Below are 12,182 nucleotides of genomic sequence, written 5' to 3'. Positions count from 1 at the left end.
GTTTACTCTTCATTCATTCAGCAGATATTTTTTGAACACCTCTGGCGTGTCTGCCACACTGCAGGTTGCCTTGAACAAGACAAGCAGGGACTTTTACAGTGCTTACAATCTAGCGAGAGGGACACACGCTAAATGCAAGAACAATAGTAGCTAATGTTTTTTACTGCTTGCCAAGCACTGTTCTGGCACATTTTAAAGTACTTAAAATTTAAGAGCGTGGTGTGTTTTGAAGTGCTCCATAAATATCAACTAGTTTTTTTTAAATCATAGGCTCATTAAATCTTCACAGTAATTCCCCTATTCCCATTTTATAGATGTCATTCGTGTGTTAAAGTTTTTAAGTAATTGATTTTGTTCATAGTAAGAAGAGCAGCTACCATTTTTTTGAGCACCTAAGATGTTTCATGCACCTTATAAGATCATTTAATTGACTCTACACAACAGTCCATGAGGTGGATGGTATTGTCAGTGATTACCAGTATGAAACTGGCTAGAAAAGCATCTTTTTGCAGGTCACATTGCTATAAATGGTAAAATGAGTATTCAAACCCAGGTCTGCCTGACTCCAAAGCCTGTGCTTACGCTTGAAAACACTTTCTCCAGTCAAAGTGTTGTCATGTAAAATGCATTGTTTATATTACTAGCTTTATATATTGGACTATTATTATTATTATTTTGAGACGGAGTCTCTGTCACCCAGGTGGCGCGATCTCGGCGCACTGCAACTTCCGCCTCCCGGGTTCAAGCGATTCTCCTGCCTCAGCCTCCCGAGTAGCTGGGACTAGAGGCGCACGCCACCACGCCCGGCTAATTTTTTTGGTAGAGACGGAGTTTGGGGTTTCACCATGTTAGCCAGGATGGTCTCGATCTCCTGACCTCGTGATCCGCCCGCCTCAGCCTCCCAATGTGCTGGGATTACAGGCGTGAGCCACCGCGCCCGGCCTATATTGGACTATTATTAAAACATGTTACACTGAACCTAGTCATGTAGATCGTGAAACTTAAATAACAAGTCAGATTTCATGATTGCAGTCCTAGTTCATCAAAGGAAGGAGACGGAAGAAAACGTTAGTTCGCCATATAGTCTTAGATAAAAAATAGGCCGGGCGTGGTGGCTTATGCCTGTAATCCCAGCACTTTGGGAGGCCGAGGCGGGTGGATCACGAGGCCAGGAAATCGAGACCATCCTGGCCAACACGATGAAACCCCGTCTCTACTACAAATACAAAAAAATTAGTCAGGCGTGGTGGCACGTGTCTGTAGTCCCAGCTACTCGGGAGGCTGAGGCAGGGGAATTGTTTGAACCCGGGAGGCGGAGCTTGCAGTGAGCCGAGATCGCGCTACTGCACTCCAGCCTGGTTGAGAGAGTGAGACTCTGTCTCGAAAAAACCCAAAAAACCAACCAAACAAACAAACAAAAACATTTAGGAGATTTGCAAATGCCAACTGAACTCTTGGCACTTTCCCTTTATTTTAGGTTTCAGTTCTTCAGTCTACAAAGGACTCTTCTAAAAGGATATGTGTTGCTAATACCCACCTTTACTGGCATCCTAAAGGTAGGTTTTATTTGGTATCACAAGTGACTTAAACACGCTTAAGGTTGTTTAAAGCTGTTTTACACAAATATATATCTTGAACGTCACCCAGAGACTGTAATTTGTGTAGTTTTTCTTTTTTAACTTAAAGACAACTTTAAAAAATACTTACATTAATGTTTTTTATATTCATAGGTGGGTATATTCGCCTCATTCAAATGGCAGTAGCCTTGGCTCACATTAGACATGTTTCATGTGATCTGTATCCTGGCATACCAGTTATATTTTGTGGGGACTTTAATAGTACACCATCAACAGGAATGTATCATTTTGTCATCAATGGCAGCATTCCAGAGGATCATGAAGACTGGGCTTCCAATGGGGAGGAGGAAAGATGCAACATGTCTCTTACGCATTTCTTCAATCTGAAAAGTGCTTGTGGTGAACCTGCTTACACAAATTATGTTGGTGGCTTTCATGGATGTCTAGATTACATTTTCATTGACTTAAACGCTTTAGAGGTTGAACAGGTGATTCCATTACCTAGTCACGAAGAAGTTACCACCCACCAGGCCTTACCTAGTGTTTCCCATCCCTCTGATCACATAGCACTTGTATGTGATTTAAAATGGAAATAGATGTGTGTTTAATGGAATTGAAGTCTGAAAAGGAAGTAGTTGTTTTAGCAGAAAATTTAATATGAATCAAAGCTTATATGTAACCTTCAAAGAGGAATGGTAAAATGTTCAACCCTCATAGTTATGTTACCTGTCTTCGTTATGAAACTGTTGATAATGTTTGCATCATACATCTTCTCTTTCCTTGTTTTCCTCTACAGTTGGAGGAGAAACAAATATATTTATTACTAGCAAAATAGAAAATTGAATTATTTTTCTCCAACTTGAGACTCTCAGAAAAGGAAGATTGAATTATCGTGTTTTTTGTTTGTTTGTTTTTGTTTTTTTTTGTTTTTTTTTTGAGATGGAGTTTCACTTTTGTTGCCCAAGCTGGAGTGCAATGGCACAATCTCGGCTCACTGCAACCTCCGCCCCCTGGGTTTAAGCCATTCTCCTGCCTCAGCCTCCCAAGTAGCTGAGATTACAGGCATGCGCCACCACACCCGGCTAATTTTTGTGTTTTTAGTAGACATGGGGTTTCGCCATGTTGGCCAGGCTGGTGTCAAACTCCTGACCTCGGGTGATCCACCCGCCTCGGCCTCCCAAAGTGTTAGGATTACAGGCGTGAGCCACCACGCCTGGCCCTTGTGTACATTTTTATAAGAGAATTTTTTTAGCTAGTAGTTCAGAATTTTTAAAGTACCATTTGAATGATCTTAATTTTTCTTTCATGACAACACATTCCAAAATGAATCATGCTTATGTACTAAGTGGGAAAATGTATATAAGTTAAGGGTGAGAGACTTAAGTTATAGGTGACCTTAGAGACCTAAGGTGAGAGACTTGACACATGGAAGGAGTAACATTAGGGTCTACCTCTACCTCAATTTAGTTAGCGATTTACTACAATTTCAGAGCTTTAACAAAAGATAAAAATAAATCGTCACCAATTGTTATTGCTTCTCATCTTTCATTTTTCAATGAACAAGTAAGGTATTTTCATTCTTATTTTTAGGATTTTAGTTTTTAGTGTATGGTACAAATGAACACAGTTTATATTCTAATTCTTACTGCAGCTCATTTTAATTTTTAGGATGCAAGCACAATTTAGTATTCAAAGTGAGTAGCAACATATTCAGCTTGATCCCATTGTCTTTAGTTACTCTTGCCCATGAAAAATGTTCATAAATGAACAGGGTATTTGACCATATGATATTAGAAAATATAGCACATTACTTTATGAAAAACTACCTACTGATATGGGCTTGAAATTTTGGATGAATCATTGAGCATATCTATGCTAGAAGTAATTTCAAAATTGTTGGTTTTTATAAACAGGAAAAAAGGTGAGTAGTGGGACTTTTAAGCATCTCGAAATAAAAAACTATTCTTTTTACAGACAAGCATTATAGTTTGAGTTACAGACAACAGTGTGTATATATGTAATATATATATAGTAAAAGGAAATTTAAATATGAAGCCAAACTTTTTAAAATTAGAAACTACAAATGGTTATACTGATTAGTGTCTAGCCTAGAGTGGTAACCAGGTTTTACTAATTCAATTATCAAATACATTATTTATAATGCATTAGCTGTATTAGCTGTTGCTTTTTTGATGTTCAGGATAACTATGTTATCTCATTTCTGCATTTAATTAATAGCTCGAGTAGTAAAAGCCCACCCCCTTCAAGAAAAGCTTTGATTTTCCCCAGTCATGAAAGCCCTTGTTTCAAATTCTTTAATCTCTGAACCCAGTATCATAAGATTTTCCTCTTTTGATAACATCTGTACTTTCATATTCTGCTCACTATCAAATGTATTGTTAACTCTTAGTAAGTTTGAAAATGAAGGGGTTTTATCTGCACTTGACATTGAACCTTGAAGTACTTTAAGTACTCCAAGGGAAAAATTAAAGTGGAAGTTTCTTGGGATCTTGTTTAGAAAAAACTATAAATAAAAAATTGATGCTACCAAATTGTGCCTTCCTAAATAACATTTTTGAGAGCATTTTAACAGCAGTTTACAAATACGTAAATAATAGGTTAAAACCAAAACTTTATTCTCTTGTGATTTTTTTTTTTTCTTTTTAAAAATGTTTTTGGGCTGCTTTCAAAGAAAGATGTTGATAGAACCCTTAGAGTGACTTGGGAGAAAACAAAGTGTTACATCAAGAAGTTGAGAAACATTTTGAAAGAAAAAATTCAAACATGCCCATGAAAAAAGCATACAGGTTCCACATTAACACTGGCTAGATTAAACTCTAGTTGGAAAAACTCAGCACTTAACAGACATTCCATGTCCTATATCCTTAATTTTGATGTTTTCTGACTAAACAATATACTCAAGATTGTATACAGGCATTTCAGATTATTAGGACATGGAATGTTATTGTGAAGTGCCATATACTGTGCTCAAATCTCCAGTATACAGATACGTTAAAAATGATTGGAGTCCAAAGGTAGGGAACACTAAGAAAATGTATAAATAGCATACACATTTCTTTGTACTTACGAGTTAGAATGCAGTGTTATTCAGAAATGTCTGTTTAAAGCACCTATGTGATTGCATTTTTCTATTACATTTGGATTTTTTAGTACATTTAATTCTAAGAAAACATGGGAAATCTAGTGACTTTCTATGGTAAACCACATTTTATAATGTCACAAGTTCTTGCTATAGGAATTAACATTCTAAAATTTTATATTGATTATAAAAGAGTATTTCAGAACATATTATTCTGTTAAAATGAACTCTTGCACGGTTGCCGCTACAGCAAATGTGTCTGCCAATAATCGTAATTCATGAGCAAACAATCGTTTCTGGCTGTAATGTATGTTCTTTTTGAAATTCTGTATGCTAAAATCAGTTGTTTCAAAATTTCAAAAATTCCACTGAGTAGTGATTATTCTGAGTACTAAGCTATGATCTCATCAGAATGTGCTGGTTTCAGTCTGGAGATAGATTTCTGAGGAGCCTAATACAAGGGAGAGAATGTCCAAAGAACACTACTGTGGAAAGTTCTTACGATGGAAATTGATGTCTTTTGTATCTCATTCTCCAGCCATGTAATAAAGGCAGAGGTTCCCTGCAAACTAGTTTGGTTGGGATAAATCCAATATTTATATGTAATGAAAAATAAAAGTTTGCATTATTAGTTTATCACAAGACCCATGTGACAACTCAGAAAATATTCTCAGCATAATTTTTTTAAGAGATAGAGTCTCACTGTTACCCAGGCTGGAGTGCAGTGGTGCAGTCATAACTTACTACAGCCTCAAACTCCTGGGCTCAAATGATCCTCCTGCCTCAGCCTCCCAAGTAGTTGAGATTACAAGCCCAACCTTCCATAACTGAAAACTTATTTTCTTTTTTTCTTTTTTAATTATTATACTTTAAGTTCTAGTGTACATGTGCCCAACGTGCAGGTTTGTTACATAGGTGTACATGTACGATGTTGGTTTGCTGCACCCATTAACTCGTCATTTACATTAGGTATTTCTCCTAATGCTGTCCCTCCCCCTGCCCTGAAAATGAATTTTTTAAACACAAATAAAAAATATTTCAGTGTTTTGAGAATTTTAATAATTTGCTTAATATAGTACGGGAAGGCAACACTATCTAGAAGGCCAGGCATAGTGGCTCTTGACTGTAATCCCAACATTTTGGGAGGCTGAGGCAGGAGGATCACTTGAGCTGAGGAGTCCAAGACTAGCCTTGGCAACATTGTGAAACCCTATCTCTGCAAAAAATAAAATTAGCCAGGCATGGTGGTGCATGCCTGTAGTCCCAGCTGCTCAGGAGGCTGAGGCCAGAGGATCACCTGGGCCCATGAGGTCAAGCCTGCAGTGAGTTGTGATCAAGGTGCCACTGCACTCCAGCCTGGGTAACAGAGCAAGACCCTGTCTCCAAAAAACCACTCTAGATTTCATTTTGTAGGGGGTAGGGAGGACAATTTTTAACAGCTTTAACTGACATGGGTAATATATAAATTCTGTGTTCTCACTTTATGTGAAAGTACTTTTTTAAATGTTGAAAATACTAGAGCTGTATTAACTTGGTGATTTTTTTTTTTTTCTTAGCACTAACTTCAAAATAACCATACAGTACTGGTTGTAATTTTTGTATTTTTAGTAGAGACAGGGTTTCACCATATTGGCCAGGCTGGTCTTGAACTCCTGAACTCAGGTGATCTGCCCGCCTCAGCCTCTCAAAGTGCTGGGATTACAGGCATAAGCCACAGTACCCGGCCTCAATTTTAATTTTATATATAAATGGCAAAATAATCTTAAATATAGTAAATCTGTTCACCTATCTGCTATGCTAGCAAACTCTGGGTTGTCAAAAATCCATGTTCATATTGTCAGTATTAGATTTTTACTCATAATTTAAAATTTCCTTGCAAAGTTTCACAGAAAACTGAATTATTCATCTCTATCTTCTGTCCAATTTATGTATTGAATGTATGTCAAAGCATTTATTTAACACAGTCCATTTTGCTCAGTAATTCACTTTAATGATGTTATCAGGAAGTGTTGATGTACTTTTTTTTTAGTGTATTGAAGTATTCCTAGGTTGCATTTGTGATAGTTTCATACCATTTGTGTTCCTTATATATTGAAGATGGTTCAGTAGGGGAATTGGATAGGCTTTGTTTAGTTGGCTTTCTTATACTGGATAATATAAACGCTTTTTTTTTCTTTTCTTTTTTGAGACAGGGTCTGGCTTTGTCACCCAGGCTGGAGGGCAGTGGTGCCATCACGGCTCACTGCAACCGCCACCTCCTGGGCTTATGCAATCTTCCCACCACAGCCTCCCCAAATAGCTGGGACTACAGGTGCGCACCACCACACCTGCTAATTTTTGTATATATATATTTTTTTTTTTTTTTTTTTGAGATGGAGTCTTGCTCTATCGCCCAGGCTGGAGTGCAACAGCGTAATTTTGGCTCACTGCAAGCTCCGCCTCCCGAGTTCAAGCAGTTCTGCCTCAGCCTCCTGAGTAGCTGGGATTATAGGCGTGTGCCACCATGCCTGGTTAATTTTTGTATTTTTAGTAGAGATGGAGTTTCACCATGTTGGTCAGGCTGCTCTCGAACTCCTGACCTCATGATCCACCCGCCTCGGCTTCCCAAAGTGCTGGGATTACAGGTGTGAGCCAACGTGCCTGGCAATTTTTGTATATTTTGTAGACAAAAAAAAAAAAATGGTTTCACCATGTTGCCCAGGCTGGTCTTGAACTGAGTTCAAGCAATCCACACACCTTGGCCTCCCAAAGTGCTGATATTACAGACATGAGCCACCCCACCCAGTCAGCACACATTTTTTTTTTTTTTTTTTTAATAAGACAGGGTCTTGCTGTTGCCCAGGCTGGAGCGCAGTGGCATGATAATAGCTCACTGCAACGTCAAACTCCAGGGCTTAAGTGATCCTCCCACCTCAGCCTCCTGAATAGCTGGGACTACAGGTGCATGCCACCATGCCTGGCTAATTTTTTAAATTGTTTGTAGAGATGGGGGTCTATGTTGCCCAGACTGGTCTTAAACTCCTGGGCTCAAATGACTCTCCCGCTTCAGCCTCCCAAAGTACTGGGATTATAGGTGTGAGCCACCACACATAGCCCTTTTTTAAAAAAATTAAAAACAAAGTTTTTCTCCAGAAAAGAACATATTTAACAACTTTTAAAAACATTTTATGGGTATATAGTAGGTGTATATACTTATGTGGGACATATTTCTTTCGATAGAGTAAATTGAGTATCCATCACATCAAGCATTCATTTGTGTTATGAACGTTCCAATTGTACTCCCTCAGTTATTCTAAAATGTGATATACACAGTTTTAAAAGGATTTATTGCACCGGGCGCAGTGGCTCACGCCTATAATCCCAGCACTCTGGGAGGCTGAGGCGGGTGGATCATAAGGTCAGATCGAGACCATCCTGGCCAACATGGTGAAACCCCGTCTCTACTAAAAATACAAAAATTAGCTGGGCATGGTGGTGCACGCCTGTAGTCTCAGCTACTTGGGGAGGCTGAGGCAGGAGAATCACTTGAACCCAGGAGGCAGAGGTTGCGGTGAGCCAAGATCACACCACTGCACTCTAACCTGGCAACAAAGCGGGACTCTGTCTCAAAAAAAAATAAAATAAAAAAATAAAAGTATTTATTGCATATAATTCTTATATCCTCTGTGGAATAGTTTGGAGAAATGGTACATCCAAAGATAAAATCAGTTAGAAATAAACAGTGGCCTTCCTCAGAAAAGCTGGGCTATAGTGTTTTGGGTATCTTAAACCAAGAAAGGGTATTTCTATCCAAGCTGTAGAATTTTTAATAATTCCATTATAAATAATGGAATCAGGCCAGCACAGTGACTCACGTCACATAATCCCATTCTTCTTAAGAGCTTTTTGTCACTGCATATCAACTCAGTTGACAAGGACTGGCCCCCAAAAGAAGCTGCATACTCACTTGGCAGTCACTCCCCATTCCCCCTAGCTCCTGGCAACAACTTAACCTGTCTCTGTGGATTTGCCTGTTCTGAACATTTCATATAAATTGAATCATATAATTTATGTAGTCTTTTGTGACTGGCTTCTTTTATTTAGGATATTTTTAAGGTTCTTGCTGTTGTAGGATGTATCAGGAGTTTGTTTTTATGATGAATGTTCCATCTTATGGACGTACCACATTTGTCCATTCATTAGTTGACAGACATTTGAATTGCTTCCACTTCCTGGCTTCTATGAATAATGCTGCCATAAACATTTGTGTACAAGTTTTTGAGTGAATATGTGTTTTTGTTTCTCTTGGGCACATACAAGGAATGGAATTGTTGGGTGCTGTGATAACCTTTTGAGGAACTGCCAGACTATTACTGAAAGCAGTTGTACTATTTTGCATTCTCACCAGCAATGTGAGGGAGGGTTCCAATTTCCCTCCATCCTCAACACTTTATTATCTTTTTGGTTATAGGCATCCTAGTGTCAAGTGGCATCTTATTGTGGTTTTGATTTGCATTTCCATGATGGTTAACAATGTTAAGCATCTTTTCATGTGCTTGTTGGTCATCTGTATATCTCTGGAGAAATGTCTTTTGAGATACTTTGCCCATTTTAAAATGTTATTTGTTGTTTAGCCACGCCTTCTTAAAAAATAAATAATAATAATAATCCATCATCCCTTGCCTTTTCAGGGCCATCCAGGAGGCAAATCTTTCTTAGTCTGTGCTTCATACATCCCTTTAGTTCCCAGCCTAAAAAAAAGAAACACTGTAACCAAAAATCTGGTGAGTTCCCAGAAAGCAAGGATAAGCTGTCCAACACCAAGTACTTACATGCCCAATGAAATTGACAATGTGGCCAGGCACAGTGGCTCATGCCTGTAATCCTAGCACTTTGGGAGGCCAAGGCGGTTGGATCACTTGAGGTCAGGAGTTTGAAACCAGCCTGGCTAACATCGTGAACCTCCGTCTCTACTAAAAGTACAAAAAAATTAGCTGGCTGTGGTGGTACACGCCTGTAGTCCCAGCTAATCCAGAGACTGAGGCAAGAGAATCGCTTGAACCCAGGAGGCAGAGGTTGCAGTGAGCTGAGATCGTGCCACTGCACTCCAGCCTGGGTGACAGAGCACGACTCCGTGTCAAAAAAAAAAAAAAAATTGAAAACATATCATTTGAACAATATAGAAAAATGACTGACAAGGTCAGGAAGGAACCTAACTCCGCTGCCTCTAACACATGAAGCCATACTGGCAGGCATCCAATAGTACAGCTACCTTAATTATTCTTTGCCTGTGTCTAGATAAGCACTTTTGCTATTCATTTCTCACAATCTTATTAGAATTTAACCATTTAAGATAAAGGGATAGTCCTCTAAAAGTAGCATAGTAAGAAACAACAGCAGCCAAGTAACCTTCCAGTAGTGGCCCATGAATGCAATGTCACATTCATATACTAGTAGAAATATATTTTCCCTATTAGATCCTCAGGTAATGAACTTACAGACTGTTGTTATTCAATCTAGTTTTCATACTAATTCTACCAAAGCTGGTAACCAATATTTACATTATTGAAACATCCAGAAGTACAAGCTACCAGAAGGTACAAGCACTTGTTTTCTCTAGTTTCTCCCCAGTTGAAAAGCACTTGGCCGGATGTGGTGGCTCACGCCTGTAATCCCACCTGAGGTCAGAAGTTCAAGACTAGCCTGGCCAACATGGTGAAACCCCATCTCTACTAAAAATACCAAAAATTAGCCGGGCATGGTGGTGTGTGCCTGTAATCCCAGCTCCCCACGAGGCTGAGGCAGGAGAATCGCTTGAACCCGGGAGGTGGAGGTTGCAGTGAGCCGAGATCACACCACTGCACTCCAGCCTGGGTGATAAGAGTGAGACTCCATCTCAAAAAAAAAAAAAAAAAAGTAAAGCACTTGTTTTCAGTGACAAGTTAGGAGTCACTTTCAAACCTCCATGACAAAGAACCAGGTATTTCACATTTAATTAAATTTGGGCAAGGCAGAGTGGCCCATACCTGTAATCCCAGCACTTTGGGAGGCCTAGGTGGGTGGACCGCTTGAACTCTGGAGTTGAAGACCAGCCTAAGCAACATGGCAAAACCCTATCTCTACAAAAATTAGCCAGGAGTGATGGCGTGGGCCTGTAGTCCCAGCTATGTGGGAGGCTGAGGTGGGAGGATCACTTGAGCTTGGGAGGTTGAGGCTGCAGTGAGCTGTGATCACGCCACTGCACTCCAGCCTGGGCGACAGAGCGAGACCCTGTCTCAAAAAAGTTTGATCCTAGTAAGTGACCTGAAAGTAATGACTACTACCTGAAAGATAATTCTGTATGCTCAAGTAAACTGAAGTGTCTGAATGAGACACCAATACTCTCCACAAAAGATACACTTCACTTTTTTTTTTTTTTAAAATAAAGATGGAGGTCTCGCTATATTTACCAGGTTGGTCTCAAACTCCTGGCCTCAAGGGATCCTCCCACCTCAGCCTCCCAAAGTGCTAGGATTACAGGCATGAGCTACCATGCCTTTTTTATTTTCAATGGAGGGTATATAAGGTAAGTGGGAAATTTCATGGAAATTGAAACCCTTAACAAAATATCAAGATATTACATCACAGAAAAGCAGCTTATATTAAAGTGAGACAAAAGACAATGGGAAATGTTATGGACAAAAAAAAAAAATGCTTATTGGACAGGGGAACCGGAGAACAGATAATCATACTACCCTCAACTCTGATGCTGCCAAGTGAGCCTGTAAGGGAATCACAATTTCTCTTCACTTTCTCTACTGACATTATTTGACAATTAGTTGACAGAATACTTTTTAATCTAGGGATATAATCAACTGTTCTGTACAGTAGGGGCGGTCACAGAGAACTCTTATTGCTTGACCAACAGTAGGTTTAACATTTGAGTGAACAGTAAGCATTGAATCTTGATAGCATCAACTATTTCATAAGAATACTTCAATAAATAAGGGCAGTGACAGTGATTTTATGTTTGCATAAAACAGGGAAAGGCTAGGGGTTATCTCTCAGTACTTTTTCCCAAAACATTTAAACCACTTCTGTTTGGAAAAAGAAAAAAAGGAACTTTAAAAAAATAATAAAAAGACTGAAGAAAAAATAATTTTTAGGGGTAAACGTGTCAAGTTGCTAAGTTAATACTTTATTATTATTATTTTTTGAGACGGAGTTTCACTCTTGTTGCCTAGGCTGGAGTGCAATGGTGCGGTCTTGGCTCACCACAACCTCCACCTCCCAGGTTCAAGCGATTCTCCTGCCTCAGTCTCTCGAGTAGCTGGGATTACAGGCATGCACCACCACGCATGGCTAGTTTTGTATTTTTAGTAGAGACGGGGTTTCTCCATGTTAGTCAGTCTGGTCTCGAACTCCCAAGCTCAGGTGATCCGCCCACCTCAGCCTCCCAAAGTGCCAGGATTACAGGTGTGAGCCACCCCACCCAGCCTAATACTTTAAAAACTATAAAAATTAGCTGGGCATGGTGGCTCATGCCT

The 12,182-nt window shown here is 39.3% G+C and overlaps 1 protein-coding gene across 2 annotated transcripts in view; it reads left to right on the top strand.

Annotated features, from left to right (window-relative positions):
* Positions 1-12,182, top strand: part of PDE12 (phosphodiesterase 12) — a 96,402-nt gene that overhangs the window by 1,740 nt on the left and 82,480 nt on the right. The window contains exons 2-3 of one of the 2 annotated variants that reach the window (XM_055273244.2): positions 1,478-1,556; positions 1,731-4,129. In XM_055273244.2, the coding sequence (XP_055129219.1) occupies positions 1,478-1,556; positions 1,731-2,173 (522 nt within the window). In that variant the 3' untranslated portion in view covers positions 2,174-4,129. Of the gene's footprint in view, positions 1-1,477; positions 1,557-1,730; positions 4,130-12,182 lie in introns of those variants that run through there. The other variant, XM_055273255.2, reaches the window with a different exon arrangement.

This window comes from Symphalangus syndactylus, chromosome 1, assembly GCF_028878055.3.
Source record: "Symphalangus syndactylus isolate Jambi chromosome 1, NHGRI_mSymSyn1-v2.1_pri, whole genome shotgun sequence".
NCBI lineage: Eukaryota > Metazoa > Chordata > Mammalia > Primates > Hylobatidae > Symphalangus > Symphalangus syndactylus.
Note: the sequence above shows the minus strand (reverse complement) of the source record. Positions and strands in the feature narration are given on the sequence as shown.